This window comes from Acartia tonsa, chromosome 6 (genome assembly GCF_053477335.1).
Source record: "Acartia tonsa isolate MP-2025a chromosome 6, ASM5347733v1, whole genome shotgun sequence".
In the NCBI taxonomy this organism is placed as follows: Eukaryota; Metazoa; Arthropoda; class Copepoda; order Calanoida; family Acartiidae; genus Acartia; species Acartia tonsa.
Genome location: NC_137265.1, coordinates 29,535,381 through 29,559,868, shown reverse-complemented (window position 1 = coordinate 29,559,868; position 24,488 = coordinate 29,535,381). Strand labels below are relative to the sequence as shown.

Below are 24,488 nucleotides of genomic sequence, written 5' to 3'. Positions count from 1 at the left end.
ATTTTCTCATTAAAAACAAGTACCATCACGCCTATTAGTAGCAAAGCTGTTTTTAAAAATAAACATGGCAGAGAGATAGGAATTATTTGACTAAATAAACTGGTATGTAAAGTTTTATAAACATGTTCTTTTAAAAATGTTGGGTACTTTAATCAATTAAATTTTGATTGGTTGGTTCATACAGCAGTGTCTACACTTTTCCACAAATAAGTCTAATATAAAGACTGAGTAATTTTGTTTATCATTGGGGTTGTACGTTGTTCATTGTCTGATCCCTCCTAAGAGAAGTTTACACTGCCAGAGAGAACCAAATATAGAGCAGCATTACAGACAGAGGTAAAGACAGAATAAATATTGACTTATAGAATAACCAAAAATAAACTACTATAGAGAATATGTGTTCTTGCCTGGTGCTTAGATGGTAGATCTGGTCCTAGCTCACTAGCAGATACATCATAACAGTGGCAAGCATTAGGAGCCTTAACATTATTATATCAATAAACAGAAAATAACAGCGGCATTCGTACATTTCTTCCCCTAAGTTTAATTATTGGGCAAAAAATGATGCATTCCTTTAGACCTTCACCCCAATGGTCCAGACTACCAAAACATTCAATTTCAAATTATTGTCACTAGTTACAGGGAGAGGACAATGGAAAAAATGAGATGTAGATTATTAGCCCCAGTTTGAAGTAGTTCTTTTGACATATTTTATTTTTTTTGAGAGGGGGGTGGTAGAATTTATTTAATAAGTTATAATTCTTTGTATAATAACATTAAAGGGAAATGGTTACCCTATCCACTAAATAGCCAAAAACCTTACCGTCACCAATAATAAATTGTCTTAAGATTTGTAATGACGTTAAGCCGTTTATGTGATCTTACTAGACACACACAGACCCAAAGTAAAACTGTAGTAAAGTAAGACCCAAGTACTAACCTCTGATGTACATTTACCCTGGATAAATACTGGACTACTAGATCTAAAATAAATAAAACTTTTAAATTGATCTTGTAAGGGCCCTAATAGAACTAAAGCATATAAATAGATAGGGGCTATTCAGAATCTGGACCACGTTGCAGCCCATTGTGTACTTATTCAATAAGAGTTGTTGTTTATCTAACGGATTTCATATCAGCCAAGACTATATGATAGACCAAATTCTTTACCCACATAAGAAAAGTTTACTTATACTAAGAGAATATACCCTAGAAAAAATTGGAATAGCCAAGAACAAAGGGTGCAAGAATTGGCTTTTCAAGATTATTTGTAGATTACAATGTTACCAGCCTTTAAATATCTTACGTCTTGGAAATATTCGATATAAACAAGATAATAACCTGACGGGGCACAGTTGTGGAGAGCTCGAGCATAAGCAGCATTCAAATTGAGGTCCAGGTAGGGCTCCTCCAGGTATAAATGGATTTATATGAAGAACATGATCATCCGATGACTGCAAGCTTGCATCTCCCTATATTTAATTAGATAAGGTTTTATACAACAAGTATTAGAAAATTATGATAATTATTTAATTTGATTATAAAATCGTCGCAAAAGGCGAGTAATGTTCTTTGTAAATAAAGGCAACAGATGGATTTAAAAGCTATTGATCTATCTTAACCGAAGACTACTTTATCAATCTATCATCTTTGTACAGGCCAAATATATATTTCAAAAACAAAAGTTTTCATTCTCAATCGTACTGTAAAGGATAAAACACAAATCAGTAAATAATACATACAAATAGTCTATTTTTGAAAATATATTCAGATAGGTTTGCTATGCCAGATATGAATATTCTCTTTGATTCGGAGCTCTTCATTATATTTTTTTTCATTGGAAAAGCATGTTACAATTTATTTTTCTGCTATTCTTTTGATGACGACTTTTTAAAAGTAGGAAACAGAATTGTTATATTGAATAAAAACATCTTCTTATTGGAGATTAACCTATTCTAAAGGTCCACTTGTACCAATATCAGCTTTCACACTCCCCACTCATTAATGGAGGGATATACCTCTAGGGTGAGTGTATTGAAAGTTGCACAACAAAATGAGTATAAAGTAGGGACTGTAGCTTTCAAAGAAGCAACGAAATCCCTTAATATATCTTACCAGGAAAAGATCCTCAGAAGTAAGTAATTTCTCCTTGATTCTTTCAGCTAGGTTGTTTACAACAGAGTCCTCTTCAAGAATATCTTTCAGTAACTCTTTGATTAGGTTTAGATCTTCTGCTGTCACGTTGGGTTGCACTATACAACACAAAATTAAATCTCATTAAATCTGTTTAAAATATAGCTTTGACTTTTAATGTTTTCTAATAGCTGTATATACAACATTTCTTGTTCAGTCAGTGAGAGAAGCAAATATTTATAAAGATGCTGCGCATCTACAAACTTATCAACTTAGAGAGCGTCTATAATTTGAATGATTAAGTTATAGCTTAAGTAATTAAGCAAGGGAAAGGGATACTTCTGGTAACTTTAAGCATCTAAGAATATTTTCTTTTCTATCAATATGGAAAAAGTAGTTTAAACCCATCAACTGTAAATGATAGAGCTACTTTAAAAATTAAAACCTGTTCAAATAGAAGGTACATTTTTAAGCCCTTGCTTTCGAGCAATGGAGCAATGGATTTATTATTACTTGGACCTTACACTAAATTATCATGTACTCTAAAAAAGTGAAACTTGAAATAAATAATATAATGATCACCCCGTAACCAATCCCTTCCCCTCCTACTAGATGAACGAATTGACCAATAATTTATGTCCATGATAGCACGTAAACTAACGACAATTTTCCCCCTGTGATAATATCCACGTATATTATAAATCCATTCTTACATAACTGATGTTAATTTTTCCTGCTGTTGTAATAGGTACTGATGTTGTTGTTGTTATGGTGGTAGTTTGAAATGATGTTGTTAAGTCACTTCTCACAGCTTCTACAAAATACGATTGTAATAGTTGATTATTTCATCGTTTTATATAGACAGCTTTCCGCGGACAATTAAATGCAAAATTAAAAGGATTAATAACAGTTTTTTTTTTGTTTTTTTATTCGTAAAAAGTTTCTTTATTACGATACAATACATGATTTTTCAGTGTGGCTAAAAATCTGTTATAATTAGGCGAATATTAAATCGGTTTCGAATTCATACTGGAAAGTGTATTACTCAAAAATTTCTATAAAAAAAACTATTTTAATCAAATCCAGTAGCGTTGAAACGATAAGCATAAAAGAGTATAGAGAGTATAGAAAAAGTTAAACCTACAATTTATTATGATACTTTTATATAGGACGGACAGACATGCAAGTATAGTGGAGCAAATCATAATTATGGAGTAGCTAAGCTATTATAAATAATAATAAAAAAGAATATATGAATATACCTGAAAAAGGACGTATGTCCTTGACTTGTACAATTTCTGGATTGTTAGCAAAGTGATCAGCAGGTAGCCTCGTTACTAAAGTCAAAATTTTTCTTTGTGTGCAAAGATCTGCTTCGCCTCTAGACTGTTTGTTTAGGCTTAGTTCCAATAGGCAATGAAAGGACTAAACTCCTTTCCTCATATATTTTTTTGTTTAAAATGATAAGAAAAAAAATATGAATTGAATAATAGCACTTAAGAATATGATTTTATTACAATTACAAGTACATGTATGAATGCTAATGTCGTATGGGTGAGTTGCACCTGGACTGAACAGTCAACTTGTCAACTCAAGGCCAGACTCTTGGTCCATCACCTCATACCCGTGGTACAGTACATTACAGACAACCAACTCTCTGTGATGCACGACCTTTGTCTGAGAAGTCCTAACTGTGCATGGTAACGAGTTGCGCCTGTTTTGGGCCAAGGCATTCCCCCCACTCTAACTATTTACGTCGCGCATCTGACATAGTAGCAGTGGGAACCATTTTTAACGTCTTTAGTTATGACGCGGTGTCGGACCGAGATTCGAACCTAACACCTTCCCGACGACGAGCGGATGCGCTACGTGTTGATCCACGGTCGCGGGTCAACATGTATGAAACAAAATAAGTAAAATTTTTTCTCTTGAAAAAAATCTATTTATTCAAATCAAAGAAGATTTAAACATGTCCCAAGGTGGATTTATGCTATTATCCTGATTCATCATTACCACAAGAAAAGTTCTTTGATGCTTGGGGGTAAGCCACTTTAACACACTATAAGGAAAATTGCCTTTGAATTTTTCTCTAAGGCGAGTTTGTAATTTTTCAAGCAAACTACATTCAGCTAGTAAACCATTAAATATCATTAGCACAGCAATTTGCAAACTTAATTCTTTTATTTTTGCCTTCATTTTGTCAAGGATAAATCTGAAATGCAAAGAATATAAAATATATAAATAATCATACAAAAAAAATTTAAAGTAAGAATGTGAAGACAGAATATCACTATCCTAAAGGCCATAAGATTACTACTATTGTAAAGGCCAACAAACTTTGTTTGGTGTTTAATTTAACCCGAAGAATTGTATAATTTTAACACTGGACGACAAATTAACGTTTTCTTTCAATTTTAATTCAGGTGTCCATTGTCCTCTACTCTTCTAGTTCTTCCTAAAAAAAACTTTACTCTACGAGTTGTGTGCTCATTGCTCAATTGTAACTGAATAACTAAATTTTCTAAATCTTAACCCTTATAGTTTTCTTATTTGTTATTGTCCTGGGTCGGATATTTAAATTCTTAAAGTCTTTAAACTGCCTTAATAAATAACTTTTACTAAATAAGTCTAAAGTTTAATAAGTATACTTAAAACAAAGTCTTAAATTGGTGGACAAAACTAAAAATATTTTATCTAAAACAAAGCAAATAAGGATTAAACCGTGATTAAATCGAATTTTTACATTTAAGGATTGGCCTGAATTATGGTTTATTTACTAAGTATATTTGCGATAACTTTTATTTAATGAAATCTTCCAATTTTTAACATGTACAAAACGGCCTGCTTACTTGCTTCAAGATCCATGTCAGATCTATATAGGAAATAAATGTCTATAAACGAGCTCAAGTTTTCCAAGGAATATATGACTAAAACTCATAGTGCTCCAATAATCCATAATAAACTCTCATTGCCCAGAACGATAAGACTCATTATTCTACTTTATTAAAAATGAATTCCTTTTTTTTATTTCATGTAGCTATTTACCTTATATTGATGTATTTAATTTCTAATCATAAAAGAGAAAATATAATATAATATAATAAATCTAAGAAAACTCTGTTTTAAAAGAATTCGATTGTGGCGACATTTTGTGTGGTCAAATATTAAACTAAAATTGTAATCAGCATCATTAACCCTTTAGTGATGGTAATGTAAAGAAAAAAATATAATTTAAAAAATCTTTTTAAAATCATTTAAATTATTTAATATTTACTTTCTTTTAGATAGTAATGCCGGGTGAGGAAAATAGATTTATTGAGAAATAGATATGCATATAGAAAACTAGCCAATAGGGAGATAATTATATCGAGACAACTCTAGTAACATTTATAAGAGAAAGTAATGAAGATTATTTTATTGGGACAGGGACTTTGATTCAACAAATTAATTCAATTTCAACATTTTCGTTGTAAACTTGTTTTTTTTTGTATGAAACCAAGGGGATGTGGGTTTTGTCACCAATTTATTTTGTGATTTTTTTCTTCAAAACAACATAGTCCAGGAAGGTTATATGCTTTCTATTTCCCAATCCTGAAGATGATTATAGTCCATCCACAGATTATGACTTTAATCATCTTCCCCAATCCTAATAACCCTGATTATTACGTCAATGATTAAGCAAAAAAATTGTAAACGTACAACGCCCCACCCAGGCATAAACCTTTGCTTTATTCATCTTAATTGCTATCATCATTTTCTGGGAATCCCCTGGACTTTCTTTAAAAGGGACACTCTTTGCTTAGATTTATTTTCAAAACAGTGGTGTACACAGGGTTTTGCCAGGGGGTGTATTTCTTGATGGGATAAAAAAAGGGGAAAACCTTTCCAATTAATTTTAAGGGGGTTTTCATAACAAAGAAAAGGGGGGGGGTTAATGCAACCATCTCGTTATCAGTGATTAAATGGCACTAAGAATTCGAATTTCCATCTGAAATTTTGCATGAATAATTCTTGGCATGTCTATTTTCCCTAAATCGAACAAAAAGTTGGAAAAATAACGGTTAACGGCTGGCGGCTCAGCCGTTTTGCCAATTTTTGCCATTCTTAAGAGCATATTAGTCACGAAACCTATCTTCATATTTTACTTTTTGTCACTCAAAAACCGTATCAAACGGTTCTAGCCGGTAGCTGTTGGTACTAGAAATTTAAAAAATGGTTATTGCTACCATTTAACATGAATTAAACCAAAAATATGTTTTAAAAAGTTGATTCCTACGTAATTAACGATGAATTTGCCCTGAAAATAGGCAAAAAAACGGCTAAACGGCTGAGCCGCCAGCCGTTACTTTTCCAACTTTTTGTTCAATTTAGGGAAAATAGACCTACCAAGGATTACTCATGAAAATTTTCAGATCGAAATTCGAATTCCAAGTGCAATTTAATCATTGATTACGAGATGGTTGCATTAACCCCCCCCCCCCTTATTTAATCAATTTCTTATATATTTTATTTGGCATTTATGTAACTATAGACCTCGTATATGCAAAAGAAATATTGCCGATAAATTTATCTATAGATAAGCATCTAATAAATTAAGATGATCAACATATGTATTATTAATGATGGTGCAGCTACTCTATAACTACTAACTAGGGTTAAAAAAATCATATTTTCAATACATAAACTTGTAATAATTGAAGTAAAGCTACTCAATTAATAGGGCAAATTTGTTTTTTTATTCACCTTTGTCTGTCTACATCTTCATAATTGGGAGAAAATGGATTGTGTTTCTGCATTTAAGGTTAGAAAATTATGCATTGAAAAGTATCAACAGTTTTAAGCACTATTGGCTTCGGCTCCAGCATCTAGGTGGGCGGGGAGGCGGATATAGGTCAGGTAAATAGCCTGAAACCACCCCAAAGACATTTACAATGCTTTCCAGAAAAGTACCACCCATTCGGACTAATATTTTCCAAAATCTTAAGCTTCAGACAAAAACCTAATTATTTTATATTATAGGATAGTAGCAGTTAAGAAATTATGCATAAATTCTATTGATTGATGCATAAGATGATTTATGTTAAGATTAAGATCATATCAACTAAAAGTCATTAATGCATCCATTAATGTAAACATATTAATTTTCCAATTATTTTCATTGATTTTACTGAAACAGTAGGGATGTTAAATTGTTAACTATGTAATTAATTTGCCAATAATTATTTTTCTTTCATAGAGGCTCTTTGTAAAAGCGAAGCTTTTCTATAATTAGGGTCGGTCCGTCCGTAACGGATAGCTTTTTTCGCTAATTTAGGCATGTTAGAATTGTCCTATTGGTTTCAAACTTTGCATGGTGATTCCCGTAGTAGTTAGGTACGATTTAGAAAGCGTAGCAACTCTATAATCATTACCAAAATGTCCGTACGTCCATTTTAAACATGTTGATTTTTTTACTTTTTTAACAACAAATTTTTATGTGATCTAATAATCCGAATGATCTGATTTTTGATATACTGATTCCTGGGACAACAAAGTACAATATCATATGAAGCAACTCTATAATCAAGTTCTAAAAATGTAAGTATGTCCATCAACATTATTCTGTATCAAGCAGTTTTTCAACAATTTTCCTTAAATTTTGCTTTGACATTTATAAATTTATATTCTGATTATTCAGTTCTGACACTATACAAGTGTTAGTGTCCGTTTGTCCTACCATTCCAGTGCTTCGCTTTTATGGATGTTGTCATCCTTGTTGAGATAGAACTAGCTTCACACTGAAATTGATTGAAAAGTTTTAAAGTCAACTAATAAAATAATGTGTCTGTAAAAGTTTTGGGTCTATATAAGTGTATACAGTTTTTTGTCACCCCCCCCCCCTCACTGATATTATCCACTCTACTTCACAGTAATCAATATAACATATAAACGTCCCAACTGTATGACACTTGTGAAAGGGTATAAAAGAAATGGTATTATTACTGTAACTATTAGTTTGTCATTTTAGATTCAAAAAGAATAACTTTCATTCTTCAAGAGTATACAAATTTAAAATTTTTATTAGAGGAGCTTTTCTTATTATTTAATAATGTGGAGACTTACTCTTTTCCTACCTTTTATAACCATAATAGGTTGGTATCTTTATTATTAAAGCAACTTTATATCTTGAATCTATCTGCAGGTAGGGATGGAACATTGGACTGTAAATAATGTAGGTAAATTATAAGTTTTATAAAAATTTGGATTCTTTTATTACAAATAATGATTGGTTGGTACTAACATACTTTTATACAAATAATTTTAACCTAAAGAAGGTGTAATTTTGTTTGTCATAATTTATCATCCATTGTCTTACATTAATATCGGCTATGCACCTAGAGGCCTCTAGGAGCACTTGAGGTGGGGGTTAATTCGACTCACTGCCATTTTCAATTTTGATTTTAAAAAAGAAAAAGTGAGGCGGTTCCTTTTTTTCAAAGGGCAAATTTTCATTGAAGTGTGTTGGTACCCTTTCCAAAAATAGTTATAAACCTTCCAAGGACCTATGAGAAGCTACATTGCAAAGGAAAACCATATCTGATCAACGGTTAGCAAGATTCTTCGGTACAGACAGACAGACAGACACATATAAATACATTCTGTTATTTAAGGATAGAGAGAACTCCCTTCCCATTTCTCCTCGTTCAGTGCTCGCACCTCTCTCACAAATAGTAACTCTTTTATAGTTATTTCTCGCATCGTATTATAAACAGCTTTCCGCGGATATAAAATGTACAATTATAAGATTAAAAACAGTTTTTTTAGCCACGAGATTACGACATGACATTCATAGAAAACTGGATATAATACGATGCTATACATAACTTTATCATATGGATGAGAACCGGTTTTAATCCAACGGATATTAATCGGTTTCGAATGAATACGAGAAATGATTTACTGTTGTTCATTCTACAGTTTTTTTTTAGGATGTTCACCCTTAATTCCACAGAATCATCTGGAAGAAGTTGACCCTATTATTCTACCAGATTCAGCAGGTAGAATATTTTCAATTCTGGATTTAAAAAAGCAATGAGGGATGGGACATTAAGGTGTTAATTACAATAGTTCCCAAAGTTTTCTTATTCGTTAGCTTAGCAACTTTGAGGGCTTTGATTGGTTGGTCCATATTATTGAGTGTCCACACGTTTCAACCACTAATTGTAATCTACTCATGGGGTAATTTTCTGTAGCTTAATAGAGAATATGCATCAATTTATACAATGCTATTTCTAGTATGGATAAGAACCGGTTCTAATCTAGCGGATATTAATCGGTTTCGTATTCATACAGGAAAAAAGTGTTCTTTGCTTCTGGTAATGGAATTAAAAGTTCACATTTGTAACAACTTTACGCATTCAGAGCCCGTAGAGCTATTGTTACTGACAGGATTGGTTTATAATGGTCCTCCTTGTGATGGAAATGAAATTATCAGCTGTGAACTTGCCGAGGTAAAAATTAAAAATTAAATAATTAAATCATAATTAAACCTAATTACAAAATTTAGAACTATGTATATTAATGAAATTATAAATTTATCCTTTTATAGAAAAGGTAGATTGTCCATTTGTCTTTACCGAAAGATCTCGTTAAAAGCTGGTTGTTAGTTTTTGTTTTGTTTGAAGCTAAAAATCTCGGTATACTTGTCCGAAATGGTTGTACTTTACTGGAGAGCTTTTTAAATGTCTTTTGAATGCTTTAGGCTATTTTCATTACCTCCCCCACCCTCCCCCAAAGGCTAGGGAGGAAGCAATTAGCTACATATATGAATATAATTTAAACACAATTTTAAGTCCCCTGCAGGAGTTATGGGGTCTCATGGTAGGAACCCCGTTTGGATGAAATTCCAATTGAACAATCTATAATACAAAGTAGCTTGATGTCTGTCCGTCTGTCTGTCCGTCTGTCTGTCCGTCTGTCTGTCCGTCTGTCTGTCCGTCTGTCTGTCCGTCTGTCTGTCCGTCTGTCTGTCCGTCTGTCTGTCCGTCTGTCTGTCCGTCTGTCTGTCCGTCTGTCTGTCCGTCTGTCTGTCCGTCTGTCTGTCTGTCCCTTAAGATCTCGGTAACCACTGAACCGATCGGATTCTACTCTTCAGGGAATATACCTACTGGTCCTGTGGTGGTTTTAGGCTATTTTCTTGGGGGGTGGGAAAAAAAAAAACCAACCCCCCAAAATTTTTTTTTTTACATTTTTTGTAAAATCTCAGTAACTGCTGATCAAATTGGGCTCTACCCTTCGGGGAATATACCTACTGGTCCTCTGGTGGTTTTAAGCTATTTTCTTGGGGGGGTGGGACACCCCAAACCCTCTAAAAATAAGAAAATCTCCACTTCCAAAATTTTTAATTTTTTAAAATTTTTGTAAACAAAAAACATTTGGGGTGGGGGAACCCCACTGCATCATGGGGCGAAGCCCCCATGAATCCCCCCCCCCCCCGAAAAAAAATAAAAGTATTTTTTTCTTTAATTTAAATTTTTGTGTATGCGAACAACCTACATAGGTTTAATTTTTACGAATTGGAATTTTTGTGTATACGGCAAACAAATTGGGTTAAATTTGTACAAATCAAAATTTTTGTGCATAAAGCGCACAACCTGGGTTTAATTTTACCACAGAGTAATTAAACAAAGAATAATTTTTTTGAATATTTCTATTAAGAAGGGTTGACTTCCCATAACTATATAGGGCGAAGCCCCTAGAGGCTAGGGGCGAAGCCGCTAGTATTATTACATTTGATTATCAATATTAATTACAATTATTACACAGGTAAACTGGCAAGGTATAGCGGATTGTTCTGATCTAATTCTACCAACTGGTGATCTTCTAAAGTTTGAATCCATAGCTGAGGCATCTAGATCTATTGGTGAGTTTAATCTTGTTAGTATTGTGATTTTATGGCATGATTTTTGCTATTTTTAAGGGAATTAGGTGAATGAGGTTTAAAATTAGAATCAAAGTAACAAGAATGACAACATGCAAAAATATGGATTCAATTTGAATGCTACATATTTATTTCAATGTTTTAAACTGATAGAAAAGATTCTAACATATCAATAATTAACGAACAACGATCACAGCTATTTAAAAAAATGACGTCATACTTTACAAATGACCAATGATAGGCCAACACACAGACTAAAATACATGTACATTTTAATTGGAAATTGGTAGGCCAGAATGGCGTTATTTTTTAAAGGGACTATAAAAAGCTTCACATTGACCCGGCCCAAGTGAAAAATGCGTCGTTTACTGACTTTAGTTTTTTTCAGACTTGAATGGCTCCCCCATGACACTGACCTACTCTGGGTCTGGTGGTAGTGAGGCTATGCTCACATTCAAGAAGAAAAGTATCTATGGCAGGATCAAGCTCCATCATGATAGAACATTTATCATTGAATCTGTTTCATCCCAAGTGGTTTGGGCTGAAATTGGTAAGGTTTTCTAGTTTAAAAGTAACAGGATGTCTATCTGTCTTTATTAGTGTCTCTTTTTTGATTTTTGGAAGGATCTTGCTCTTATATAATAGAACATTCATTATTAAATCTGTCTCTTCACAAGTTGTTTGGACTAAAATTGGTTATATACGGATTTCTATCTGTCTAAGTGTCCCTCTTTTTATAATTTTTGTCAGGCCTAGCTATTCTAACAATCAATTCTACAAAAAAAAATCACGAAATCTTTGGAAGTAAGGTGGGGTTATATCTTGTTTTTTCATTTAACCGAAGAGAGGTGGGTAAGAAGGGGAGGAAAAGGGGAAGGGGATGTAGGGAAACTTTCCTTTACAATTGTTTGTCAGAATCACATTCCCTTTTTTTGAATTTTTGTAGGGATTAAGCTACATCATACATTTAAACCCAAATTTTCGTCTATATAAGTAAATTTTATAATTGTACATCATACAGTAAATTCATACATGTGAGAAATAATTATCATATTATATATGTATACCTATCTTTTTTATCTTTTGTTTAGACGAATCAGTATGGGATGACCAGCCAATAGATGTAAACTTAAGTCTACCTAACAATACACTTTCCATCATTCCGGAGGATAGAATGGAACAATTTAGAATCCAGGTACAGACATTTTTTCATCAGTATGGCTTCTAAACCAATCAATATACGTTGGATTAGAACTGGTTCTTAGCCATTCTGTAAAATCATGTATTTTATCGTATTATATTTAGTTTTCTACAATCTTAATATTAAAACCAGTTTTGTTAGACCGTGATTTTGGCATCTCGAGCATTTGGCAACAAAATTATTATTAATCTTATAAATTTTTATATCCTTGGAAAGCTGTTTATAATACGATGCGATAAATAACTAAACCTCAGCTTTGAAAAGATATGTAACTTGTTTACCTGTTATCGTATTTAACAAAAAGTACAACGTCATAACACAAGATAATAAAAAAGGTCATAAAATTATCATGAACACTTTGTGCTGGTGGAATGTAATTAATTAAAATTTTTTTGCAATCCATTAACATCTTCATACATACTGCCAAAAAAGGTTCAAGTTAGGATAAGCAGTTTGTAGGGTGGATCCAATCAAATTTGAATAAAAAAAGGAGTATAGCTTATTCTAAAATGAAAACAAAACTATTTTTAGGGAATTGCTGACAGAAATTCAGTTGCTGAATACTCTGTAACTGTTTACTATACCTCTACCTTCAGAAAGTTTACTGCTGATCCTGAAACCTTCATTGAACAGGTAACTTTTTTTAAAAATTAAACGGATAATTCTTTCACCCAGAGGGGAAAATTTTTTCCTTTTAACACCTATAATCCCATTTCCCCAAAATAGCTTAAAACTTTATTGGATCGTGAAAAGAAATCGAAGTAGCGGGTTTCGTCGTATTTTCACAGTAGCTTTTAATAGGTTATTTTAAGTTAGGTTAGGTAAATGTTAATGATTGCCCCACAGGGTTTGGAAATTGGCCCTTCAGGGTTAGAGAACCCCGCAGGGTCTAGAAATAGGATAAAAGCTTCTGTAAAAATATGACGAAACGCTGAACTGCTTCGTTTTCTTTCCAAAAACAAAAGAATATTTACTGAGGAGCAAAGCCCAAATGTTCTAGCTGTTTATACATTTGCATTAACTATTTTCAGGTTATTGCAGAGACTAACCAAGGTTATGTGAACAGTGAGATTCCCATCAGAGTTCGGCTACATTGTATTGCTGAGTCAGATATTCACGATGGACAAGACAGCAGTGAAACTCTTTCACAGTTTACAAAATCTCAGGTTATTATAACTCATAACGTGTGTTCTTTATAGATTAATTTCCCTAACTCTGTATTTGTGTGTAACGCTAGTATTGTACCACAAAGTCTACTTTATATGATTTACAACATAGCAGTTAGTCTCTCAAAGCCACTGTGTAACTCTGTATATATAACGCCTGCAAAGCCATATACGATTCAGACATTAAGAGTTGTCATGAAACAAACAAAAGACACTTGAAGTATTCTCATGCTAATCTTGTTAAATATCCTACATACATATATATTTATTTCAGTCCTCCCTGAATGATGTGAGAAAATCTGCAGATGCATCCATTCTTCTGGTCAACAGTTTCAACAGTGCTGGAGCTTGTGGGGTCAACTGGTTTGATACCATCCATACTGGACAAACTATTGGTACTGTCAGGTATGATTAACTCATTGTCATCAGGTGTATAAATATGAGTTAAAATGAGCTCAACCTAACTTCACATAAAGTTAATTGTTGATGAAAAAGATTTACATGAAATTTTGAGTTTTCATTGACATTGACACAAATTGGACTAATGTATTCTTTACATAGGTTCTGTAATGGTTGTATGCAATTTTGTTTTCCGTTTTAAGTCTTAAAAGCAATTTTTCAAGCTCCTCGAATACAGACAGGTGCAATGGGCGTAACCACTAGTATACCGGTATTAATGGAGCATAATGGGATCTGAACACAAGATAGAAAATCTAAAACACTTTTTTTGATCAATCTTATTCTATTTTTCAAGAAATATTTAATTCATACGTATCAATATCTCGTTCATGTTTCTGTGAAAAAGCACTTTGTAAAGTGTTTTTGTAAGGGAAATGTCATTGTGGTATCCGCCTAGGGTAAATGGCAGACACCAGAGTTCGAATAAAGACTACGGCAGTGTGAACAGACGTGGACACCTATACTATAGAGAAGCTACGCTTCTCTAGCAATCACTAAATAATAAACATAGTCTATTCAGTTGTTTCTTTATTGCAGGTCTAAGGATAACTAAAGTTGTACAACATAATATAAATACATATGGATTAGGAATAGAGATAGTTAAAGATAAATCATACAAGTAAAACATAGATAATTGCAATGGTTAGGTAGATGGCTATCCCTGTCCGGGGAAGGCAGGATAGCCCATGGAACAGCACAATAGGTAGATAAGCATAGAGGGGTTGAGTGGTAGGTCTGGGTACTAAAAAGGGAAGGTTTGATGATTACTGTGGCAACAGCAGTCTGTGTGGGGGTGATTCTATCAAGTGAAGGAAGGCTTAGATCCTTTATCCTCAGGGTTGAGGTGGTGCTGATAACTTGGTGGTTGAAGGGGAAGGTTCCGGTGCTTAAGATGGGAGAGGGAGGGGTAACACCCCTCCCTCCATTTGCAGGACAACTGAGAGATGAAATCAGTACCGTTATCTGACATATTTTCAGGTGGCTTTATAATTGTAGAATAACAGGATTTAGCTGGGTGCGTAGCATCACTATAATGTCTTGGTTTCTGCATGGTCCAGAGTTGCCGCATATCACAACTCTCCCCTCGGAAGGCTGGGAGGGGTTGTCTGCACCGCCAGACTTCCGACAGTGGTTGCGGCCTTCGGTTTGTTGTCCTTGTGGAATGGGTCCGCCAGGATACCAGCTGCTGAACGGTGGTAGACTCCAGCCCTCCCCAGGTTGAACGAAATCTGCTATATCTGCTGGAGTAGCTGGTCCTGTTGGATGTTCTGGCCGTTGGATGTGTACCTCTGAGGCCACCCTGGCACCCTCCAGGGGTGGCACAGCACATGAGGGGGCTTGGACCAACAGCCGCCTGGTATACACCTCTTCAGGTTTCTCTACTGGGCTGGTGGTCTCCATCGTGTTGGTCACCTTGCTGCTGGCAGGCTGGCTACTGGATGCAGGCGCAGCTCCTTCGCCCTCGGGGCTGGTCAGGTTCATTCGGCTTCCAGGGTCTCTGTCAACGCGGGCAGGTGGTGGTTGCCATACTGTAGGAGCGTTGCCTCTCTCAGGCTCATCCTGGACATTGGCAGGGTGGTGCATGGCAGTCAGACCTGCAGGGTAGGGGAAGGTAACAGTCCATCCCTTATGCCGGAGGCTGTCTTGGATCTGCAAGGGTGGCTCCGCTCTAGTTGGCTGGGAGACAGGCCCATCCACGGCCACTGCTGCTGGTGGACTGGAGGCACAAGGCTCCGGATTTCCTCCCCTAGCCTGAAGGTGTCCAGGCACATCGTCTCCATCTTGGGTAGACATAATTGTTGGGGATCCTCTACTTCTATGGTTAGGCTCGGCACTTGGCGCCTCTAGTTGAGTTACTCCCCAGGCAGCGGTCAAAGCTTCTTCAGTTTGGCTGGTAATGGCTGATATCCTGGTTCCTGGGGCAGATGCAGGGGGCGCAGGCAAGTTTGACCCAGCCCAAACTTCCAGGTACACCAGTGCAATACAATTACCCTGGCTTGGTTGAGGGAGGTAGACAGCTGGATGCAGTTGAGGGTGAGGGACAGCTGGACTCTCCCTGCTGGCTGGGGGCTCTGGCTGACTGGGGGTGACGGGTGTCACCCCTTCCTCTGGGGCTGCGGGCTCGTTCCGGGGTCCAGGTATCTCGGTGGCGACAACGGTTGTCGCCCCAGGCACCAGCGTGGGGGCGCTGGATAGCACCCCCCAGTCTTCACAGGGGTCCAGGTCTCTCGGTGGCGGCGACGGTTGTCGCCCCAGGCACCAGCGTGGGGCGCTGGATAGCACCCCCCAGTCTTCACAGGTGGCGGCGACGGTTGTCGCCCCAGACATCAGCTTGGTGGTGCAGGGAAGCACCTCTCGTTCCTTCCAGGTGGCGACGCCGGTTGGCGTCCCATACATCGACTCAGACTCGCTGGCTAGCGCCTCTTGCCTCTCCCGCTCGGCGGCCGCCCGGGCCTCCCCGTACACCGTCCCGGTGGCGCTGAGTAGCGCCCCTCGGCTCTTGCTGGGGGTGACAGGGGTTACTTCCTCCTTCGGGGGACGCGGTCTGACGGGTACCATCATGTTGAGGCCGACCGGCAGAGGCCGCAGGACTTCTGGCTCCGCAATGTTGGTTGGCTGCACGAACACCGGTCCCATGTGGTTGAGGCTGAGGTCCAGGCCAACCCGGTTGGGTTCAGCCGCTCCTCCCAGCACGTTGATCCTGGCCACTATGGTCCCAATCTGAGACACAGACTCCTGGGTAGCCGCGGCCCCAGCGGCGGCAGCTGGTTGGGGTGACAGCTGGGCATCTCCCTCCAGGTTGCATGCAGGTTGTTGGGCTGCCTGGTGTTTCTTCATTGCCTGGTCCCAACCGGTTCTACACTTGGCGGCTGTGTGGCCGTTGAAGCGGCAGCGCCCCTTCGTCCAGCTGGGTCCCATCAGGCCGTCTTCCCCGGGGTGTATCAACCTGCCAGGTCTCTCCTCCTCCAGTTGGGGCACCAGCTGACAAACAGGGTCTCCCCTACTAGGGGTCAGGCGGTGCTGGGCTGCTTGTGGTGGCTCCTTGGTTACATTCAGCCTCCTCCCCATACACACAGGTCCCTTCCATCCAACAGCGGCTCTCCTCTCCTGGGTGGCGAGGCCAGCCTCGGCCTTAGCTTCTGCAGGTGCTTCTCCACATGAGGGATCCTGCCTCTGGGTACGCCAGGTAGTTGGTAGCAAAGGCCGTTGATGGTGCCAGTCGGAAGGGGGGCTATGATCTCTGGGGGATACCTGTGGCCGGTGTGTGGACAGGTACCCACAGTTGAACCAGCAAGGCCCAGAAGATGCCATACTGATGGTAGCCTGAACTGCATTCTGGACTGCCAGCAGGCTGTTGGTAGCCACCTGAGTTGGGCCAGAGTTGCCAGCTGGTATTGCGTCCCTGCCAGGCTCCGTCAGCTGCTGGTGGGGAGCCCCTGCGGTGGTTCTGGTTTTGGCAGGGGGTGCCCTTCCTATTGACTTCCCTAGTTGGAGCTCTGCATCCTGGTGGGCCTCCATCTTCAGCAGCATGGGGGGACTTGGCTGGGACGTGTGCAGTGGTTCAACAGAGTAGAGGCATCTGGTCTTGGAGTGTGGGGGAACAGCCTCACTGCTGCTGGTCAACCCTGCTCCCTCCGTGCTGGGTAAAGCCTTCCACTGCAGCAGGTCACCATTCCCCATCCTTAGGCCGGTCCCCAGTCGTTCCATGCCTGGGGGCTTCCAGGGAGGCTTGGGTGGCGGCTCCCCCACCCCCAGGTACGCGTCGGGCATCTGGGTGAAGAGCCTATTCCCCTGGGACAGCTCCCCATCCTCCAGCTTGGTGAGGCCAGCGCCAGGGAGGACCTTTCCACCCCAGAAACAGGTGGTACTGGCCCTAGGGCTGGGCCCCTTTGGAGTCTCAGTTCTGGTGGTAGTGTCCATCTTGGGGCTGGCCACTAAGTCTCTGAAGCTTGTCACCTTCTCATTAGGCTCAGTTGCATCGTTCAACACCCCCAGGAGGACACCTACAGGTTCAACAATCCCCAGTCCAGTATCGCCATTTCTCGTGCGTTGAGCACCAACTGTACAGGAGCTGTGCAGCGGACATTCAGTCACCCTTCCAGACAAGGGCATCTCAGGGACCAGGGGTCTGTGACCTGGCATGTGTTTGATGTTTACTGTACTCAACACAGTAGGCCAAAGTAATAACAGAAGCAGTATCTTGTATGAAGAAGCAGAGAGTGGTGGGGTACAGATGTTGGTGGTCCTGGTCCAAATGAAGACTTCTGTCCACCACAGTGCCAGCAGCAGGCCTAGGCACACAGTTAATGCCCAATCTGGAATGTCTTCTATTGCCGCACGTCGGGCTAGGGGCTGACAATTTCTTATCTTGTGGATATAGGAGCAGAGTAGAGTAGCCGCGCCGCAAGGAGGTTCGAGCCGGCTCACCCCTATTATAAATACTATAGCTGTGTAATTAGGGTGGTAGTCCACGTAGCCGTAGGCTCGGTCCTCCTGGCTCAAGAGTTTCTGTGGCTGGCGCGTCCCCATGATAAGTAGCAGGGGGTTGGTCTGTTGGTGCCAGCGTCTTGTTTAACTGTTGAGCCTGAGTTGTTCTCCTTTCCAGTATAGCTCTTGATTTCTGTGATAACCAGTGGATCTTAGCTTAGAGATAAAAGGGAATATGTTAGGTATCCATAGATGTCTCTAGGAGCGTATCCGCTAGTAGATATATGGATAGGTAGGCTATCTATATATATATGGCTACACTCCCATATATATATATACGTGTATAGGAATATCCCCAGAGCTAGCTAGCTTTCCTCCTTGCTCCAAAAAAATCACGCTTCCTCTGTATATAGTTCACAACTATGAGGGTCGATGGTCCAGGTACACACCACCACTGCCCAGTGTGGGGCATCAAGTCAGGCTATATCCACAGGGTGGGCGTACTTTCGTTCAGTTACCATATCAGTTTCCAGTGTTGTATGGTGAGGTTAGTATTCACTTACTTGCACCCATGATACAAAAACAACACTATTTGTCACTTGGGTATTTATATATACATATATTTGTTTCACTAACCACTCAGCTTTGAAGTAGGGTTGGCAGGGCTAGGAAGATGTTGAGGGTCTGAGCGGGTTTAAGGAACTGGTTTAGTTTTCCTTATCACACTGTAGATAGGGAGGGAGGAGCTTGCAAGTTTTTCTCCTAAAAAAATATCTCTGTTGTATGCTATAGAGTGGCCCCTCTCCTGTGTGTGTGTATGTGTGTGTGTGCGTGAAATCTCCTTTCCGTGCAGCGCGCTTACGCACCGTCAATCCGCGCACACAGGTAAAACGCGCACTTATCCCTCAACTCGCTCTCTCGTTGGTCCGCTTTGTCCGTTGAATTTTATGATATTTCCGCACTCCGTTGCGCTACCCGTAAATGGCGCTCTGTGTTCCCGGTCACTAGCTCCACACCGTGGGCGGACTTAGTCAAGTGTGGGTAGGAGGGGGGAAGCGCGTGAGGGGACGGGGTAAATCCGTCCGTTCCCCCTGTGAGGAAGGGGGGGAATGCTGTGGGTTTGAGGTAACTGTGTAATGAGGTAATGTTGCCCTCTCTCCTTAATCCTAGGTTTATTGTTATATCACCTTGATTGTATTCTCTTCAATGGAGAGTGAGCCCCTCCCTTTCCTCTGAAATAAGGGATGTATTGTTGTTGTGCTGTAGGCTTGAGGTGATTAGATTGTGTATCAGGGCATTTGTTATATTACATCTAGCTTCTATTTTTGTCCTTATCACAATTACATAACAGATTTGTTTACCAACCCTGTTCTATTTTTAGTTGTTATCACAATACACAGTAAATCCAAGCCTGTTCTATTTTTAGTTTTATCACAACACAACAAATTGTTTGCCAATCTTTGCTCATAAATCTATTGTTTAACCATCACACCAGGGTGGTAATCCCTGCAATGTGATATAATATCTGTTTTTCTAGATGGGTGGCTGCGTTGTAGCCTCTCAGGATACTTGGAGTTGACGTAGTTTTCTCTGCTTTGGTGCACTACACTCGTATGTTGGCTCGCAGCTCGCAGCTATGTGGCGTGTTTCAGCCTATCGGCGGCAGGGAATGTCCCGTCCTGCTAGCGCCGCTTACAGCTATGTGGCGTGTTTCAGCCTATCGGCGGCAGGGAATGTCCCGTCCTGCTAGCGCCGCTTATCCAAATCCGGCTGATGGCGGCAGGGAATGTCCCGTCCTGCTAGCGCCGCTGGTTCGGATCCTGCTATCTCTTGCAGTAAATGTTGGCCTATTTTCAGCCGTTTGCACTTATTTGGCTTGTTTCAGCCAGTCCGCAGGCCTGTTTCAGCCCTTTGAGCGCTCAATTCTCCGTTAGATGTCGTCGCTTCTCGCGGTTCTCCGTCAAGTTTCGCTGTTTCACTTCCACAACTGCCGGATGCAGAGTTAGACCTTGCTATCCAGGGTGGGTAATTCAGGTTGCTTGTGTCAGTTTTGCCAGTTTCGCTTCCACAACTGCCGGATACAGAGTTAGACCTTGCTATCCAGGGTGGGTAATTCAGGTTGCTTGTGTCAGTTTTGCCAGTTTCACTGCTGGGAGTACCTTAGCCTCAGCTGCGCGTCTGCTCTACACTTGTGGTTCGCCGTAATCTCACACAGCTGTCACCAAAAGTTGTGGTATCCGCCTAGGGTAAATGGCAGACACCAGAGTTCGAATAAAGACTACGGCAGTGTGAACAGACGTGGACACCTATACTATAGAGAAGCTACGCTTCTCTAGCAATCACTAAATAACAAACATAGTCTATTCAGTTGTTTCTTTATTGCAGGTCTAAGGATAACTAAAGTTGTACAACATAATATAAATACATATGGATTAGGAATAGAGATAGTTAAAGATAAATCATACAAGTAAAACATAGATAATTGCAATGGTTAGGTAGATGGCTATCCCTGTCCGGGGAAGGCAGGATAGCCCATGGAACAGCACAATAGGTAGATAAGCATAGAGGGGTTGAGTGGTAGGTCTGGGTACTAAAAAGGGAAGGTTTGATGATTACTGTGGCAACAGCAGTCTGTGTGGGGGTGATTCTATCAAGTGAAGGAAGGCTTAGATCCTTTATCCTCAGGGTTGAGGTGGTGCTGATAACTTGGTGGTTGAAGGGGAAGGTTCCGGTGCTTAAGATGGGAGAGGGAGGGGTAACACCCCTCCCTCCATTTGCAGGACAACTGAGAGATGAAATCAGTACCGTTATCTGACATATTTTCAGGTGGCTTTATAATTGTAGAATAACAGGATTTAGCTGGGTGCGTAGCATCACTATAATGTCTTGGTTTCTGCATGGTCCAGAGTTGCCGCATACCACATCATAACTGAAATCATTGATATCTAGGAAAGGCTGTGCCCTCGGCTATTACAGTTTTGGCCATGAGATTGCCCATGGATTTGGACTGGCTCATGACCGTAGGGTGGCTACCTCAAGCAGCACAGATTATGCTTTTGGTAACATTATCAAGGTAGGTGTTGTTGCTAAATCACGTTATATGTATCATAGCATTTTCTAAAGCATTGCAATCTTTAACCTGCTATTTACATTCTAATTTTAAGCTTTTTAATATGCTGTTCCATATTAAGAAGAGGACATTTTCCGGTAGATTCTATCGGTACCCAAAGTTTTATAAACCTGCAATCTCATTTGTTGGCCTAAAAAAATTTGGAAAAATTTGATTGGTTAATACAAACCATCAGTGTAAAAACTTTCCCACCATTAATTCTGATCTAAAAAGGGGCATTTTTTTATCATCCTTTTGGATGTACATCAATTTATCGTCGATTGTCTTATCCCTTACTCATTATGATATATATATATATATATATTTTCAGCAAGGAAGTTACAGAAGCATAATGGCGTACAACATGGCTGGGGAGAAAAGGGTCAACTACTACTCCAATCCTAAAGTTATTTATCAGGTAGACCAAGTTTTTTTTTTAGAATTAATGACTGAATGAAGCGCAGATAATCTGGGAAATATCATGTCCGTATGCTTGTAGTTATTAGTCCAAATAAATGTAATTTTTACCATAATGGGTAATAGTACAAACTAAACATTAATTGCTATCAAATTCATAGATCTTTTGTCAATGTATGCCAAAGTTCACTTAAACTTTTTTTTATAAGTTTGTTATTTTTGCGCCGATTAGTCATAAAATTGCCATTTATGAGATTATATATGTTTTTTTGTAGGGTTATCCAACTGGCACATACGAAAACGACAACGCCCGTGCCCTGACTGAAAACCGGTTTGCCGTAGCCGCCATTGGCGATGAATCTCAGACTTGCAGCGCCGGACAGAGCAGCAGTAGTAATAGTTGGGGATCTACTAGCTCTACAACAACAAGTACGTGCAAAGACATGTACTCTAATTGCCAGGCAATAGTTTAGTATACATTTTACTTTTAAACTTATGCAACTAATTTGTCAGCTCTTCAGGGGTTTACCTACCGTCTTAGATTTATTCACAGTCTGTCGAACCCACTTCCCTTCAGCTACATGAAAAACAAGTTTTACGCCATCTAAATAACAAATTTTCTGCAATTTGAAATGGAATTTATTGGCTGAAGAGTAGCACCTGGTCTATCGTAACTGAAAGGAAAATTTGATTTACGTAGTAGTTATGAAAGATAGACTGCAGAATTTTGTGTGTTATCAGTAACTAAGAATTACTTTGTTGTCCGTCCGTCCTTAACACTCTGGGGTAGATGGAATTTTTTGGTAGTCAGAACTGTTATATATTATTATAAAATTTCTCGTGAAGATTCCTTGACCATGCAGCATTTATGTCTTATCTTAATTCATATGATAGATATAAAGTTTGCTCCACTGCTATTGAGATAGGCTTCTGAATTTCATATGAAGATTCCATTAACAAATGAGCATTCACTCTATTTGTCCATCTTTCCGTCTGTTTTTCAATGGAATATGTATTTCGTAGCTTTATTATATAAGACGTTGTCATTATTTTCATATTATGATTTTACACGTTTTGCTTTAATTAAGATTCGATGTTTTACATACAATATTTTTTTAGGCAGTCCGTGATTCTTGCTGGCACAACACAATTTCTACAGGGTGTCCACAAACATGTGGAAAGTGTCCAGGTATATAATTATGAATAGAGGATGTCCGCAAACATGTTAAATTTTGCCAAATTTATGAATAGATAAAAATATCCAATTCTAACTTAAATTATGGCACAATTAGAATTATATTTTCAGGTATGAGACCTTACGAGTCGACATATTGCTACAACAAATACAGTAACTGTGCACAGTTGGCCAGACTTGGATACTGCAGGCATCATTCCATCAGCTTGGTCTGCAAAAAATCCTGCCTATTGTGTTAATTCTTCATATTCATTTTCCTAATGTGCCTAAGGATTTATACATATGTTATTTCTATATTTTAGAACATTGCATTTCTCTTTTTAAAGTTTTGTTAACTTGTTGGTGCTAAACATCTGATAGTCCTTGTTTTTAATTGTTTAAGTAATATTGCTTCTTTTTAAGGTTTAGCTTCAGTATTTTTATCTCCTTCATCTATTTGATTATCCTTTTTAATCTTTGTAACTATGTTTAACTTCTTTTTTAAGTTTTTCTTTTTACTGCTTCCAACTAACCTGCTATTTGATACACACTGATAATTTGTTTCCTTTCTTTAAAAGTATTTAAATATATATTTCATTATTATTAGATGTGCAGAATATCCTTTTTAGTTTTGAGTCATAATGAATTTCTTTATATCTATATAAGCTAATTTGTAATATTGTGCTTATAAATCCTATTTAATATATTTTAAATGTTGTGTTATTATTTTTAAGTTTATTTGTTAGATTTTTTATTTTATGTTATTAAAAATAAACAATGCCAATATAGAAATATTATTTTTATATTATTCTTTAAAAGGACTTAGGAGCAACAAATTTCTCTTCTGATTATCAAACCTTAATATCAATCATTAATAATATCTAAAAAATAGACTTTGATCTAAACCAATCTAAAGTTACTTAGAAAAATAAAATTACCATTTTTTTTAATATTCTTCTGAATCTAATTGCTACGATATTGAGAGAAAAATTTGTCCTAGCTTTTTAAAAATGAAATCACTGTTACATCAATTAAATGAAGTAGCTTTCTTTTAATCTATTGTTATCTAATACAAGTATATACATTTCATTTTTTCCCTCTCTTTAAAGTCTCTCTCTTTCTCATAATGAAAGAAATAATAGCAATATCCCTTCTTTGGATTTTGTGCAACAATTGGACACTTTTTCTCACAAATAATACACCTTTAAATTGGCGACTTTTCTAATGCATTTTTAAATTTGGTACGGTTTTCATTATACATTTTACATCTTACACATAAATTTTACAAAATTTTAGACTTAGTAAGTTATTTACATAAACTGCTTTATTAAAGATGAAATTCGGGATTTTTAAAAATACCTACATTTTTTCGTATTTACTATGTATTAGCTAAAATCATTCACTCGAGAAATAAACAGTATATTGTTGATGTACTCCTTAGGATAAATTTGTCCTTGTTTTTTAAATGATTTGTAATTTCT

General features: G+C 38.1%; 3 protein-coding genes and 1 long non-coding RNA gene across 5 annotated transcripts; 3 read left to right on the top strand and 1 right to left on the bottom strand.

The window, feature by feature from the left end:
• Window positions 1-344: 344 nt before the first annotated feature.
• Window positions 345-4,341, bottom strand: LOC145322345 (uncharacterized). 2 transcript variants are annotated; one of them, XM_080164322.1, is made up of 7 exons: window positions 4,209-4,341; window positions 3,396-3,470; window positions 2,869-2,947; window positions 2,116-2,254; window positions 1,342-1,472; window positions 941-983; window positions 345-479 (listed from the first exon to the last, which is right to left on the bottom strand). In XM_080164322.1, exons 1-7 carry the CDS (start codon window positions 4,327-4,329, stop codon window positions 360-362), a joined length of 708 nt encoding a protein of 235 aa, XP_080020448.1. In that variant the 5' UTR covers window positions 4,330-4,341; the 3' UTR covers window positions 345-359. The 2 variants fall into 2 exon arrangements, with proteins under 2 accessions (XP_080020448.1, XP_080020449.1); XM_080164323.1 differs by having other exon boundaries at window positions 2,869-2,944.
• A 3,799-nt stretch (window positions 4,342-8,140) lies between these two features.
• On the top strand, window positions 8,141-13,453 carry LOC145323058 (uncharacterized). Its single transcript, XM_080165442.1, has 8 exons — window positions 8,141-8,264; window positions 9,102-9,170; window positions 9,535-9,623; window positions 10,939-11,035; window positions 11,442-11,603; window positions 12,145-12,248; window positions 12,786-12,887; window positions 13,286-13,453. The coding sequence occupies exons 1-8, from the start codon at window positions 8,222-8,224 to the stop codon at window positions 13,451-13,453; spliced, it is 834 nt and encodes a 277-aa protein (XP_080021568.1). The 5' UTR covers window positions 8,141-8,221.
• A 234-nt stretch (window positions 13,454-13,687) lies between these two features.
• LOC145323057 (uncharacterized) lies at window positions 13,688-21,769 on the top strand. The gene is made up of 3 exons (XR_013880860.1): window positions 13,688-13,825; window positions 21,257-21,380; window positions 21,748-21,769. It is a non-coding gene; the product is annotated as an uncharacterized LOC145323057 (long non-coding RNA).
• Window positions 21,749-23,724, top strand: LOC145322343 (uncharacterized). The gene is made up of 4 exons (XM_080164308.1): window positions 21,749-21,834; window positions 22,109-22,294; window positions 22,953-23,022; window positions 23,140-23,724. Exons 1-4 carry the CDS (start codon window positions 21,769-21,771, stop codon window positions 23,265-23,267), a joined length of 450 nt encoding a protein of 149 aa, XP_080020434.1. The 5' UTR covers window positions 21,749-21,768; the 3' UTR covers window positions 23,268-23,724.
• Window positions 23,725-24,488: the final 764 nt, after the last annotated feature.

Coding starts and splice junctions, on each gene's coding strand:
- LOC145322345 (XM_080164322.1), bottom strand. CDS start 4,329: ATGAAGGCAAAAATAAAAGAATTAAGTTTGCAAATTGCTGTGCTAATG. Junction 2,948..3,395: donor GGACATACGTCCTTTTTCAG/GTATATTCATAT, acceptor CGTATTTTGTAG/AAGCTGTGAGAAGTGACTTA. Junction 1,473..2,115: donor CTTCTGAGGATCTTTTCCTG/GTAAGATATATT, acceptor AATTAAATATAG/GGAGATGCAAGCTTGCAGTC.
- LOC145323058 (XM_080165442.1), top strand. CDS start 8,222: ATGTGGAGACTTACTCTTTTCCTACCTTTTATAACCATAATAG. Junction 8,265..9,101: donor ACCTTTTATAACCATAATAG/GTTGGTATCTTT, acceptor GTTTTTTTTTAG/GATGTTCACCCTTAATTCCA. Junction 11,036..11,441: donor TGAGGCATCTAGATCTATTG/GTGAGTTTAATC, acceptor AGTTTTTTTCAG/ACTTGAATGGCTCCCCCATG.
- LOC145322343 (XM_080164308.1), top strand. CDS start 21,769: ATGGCGTACAACATGGCTGGGGAGAAAAGGGTCAACTACTACTCCAAT. Junction 22,295..22,952: donor ACATGTACTCTAATTGCCAG/GCAATAGTTTAG, acceptor ATATTTTTTTAG/GCAGTCCGTGATTCTTGCTG. Junction 23,023..23,139: donor AACATGTGGAAAGTGTCCAG/GTATATAATTAT, acceptor TTATATTTTCAG/GTATGAGACCTTACGAGTCG.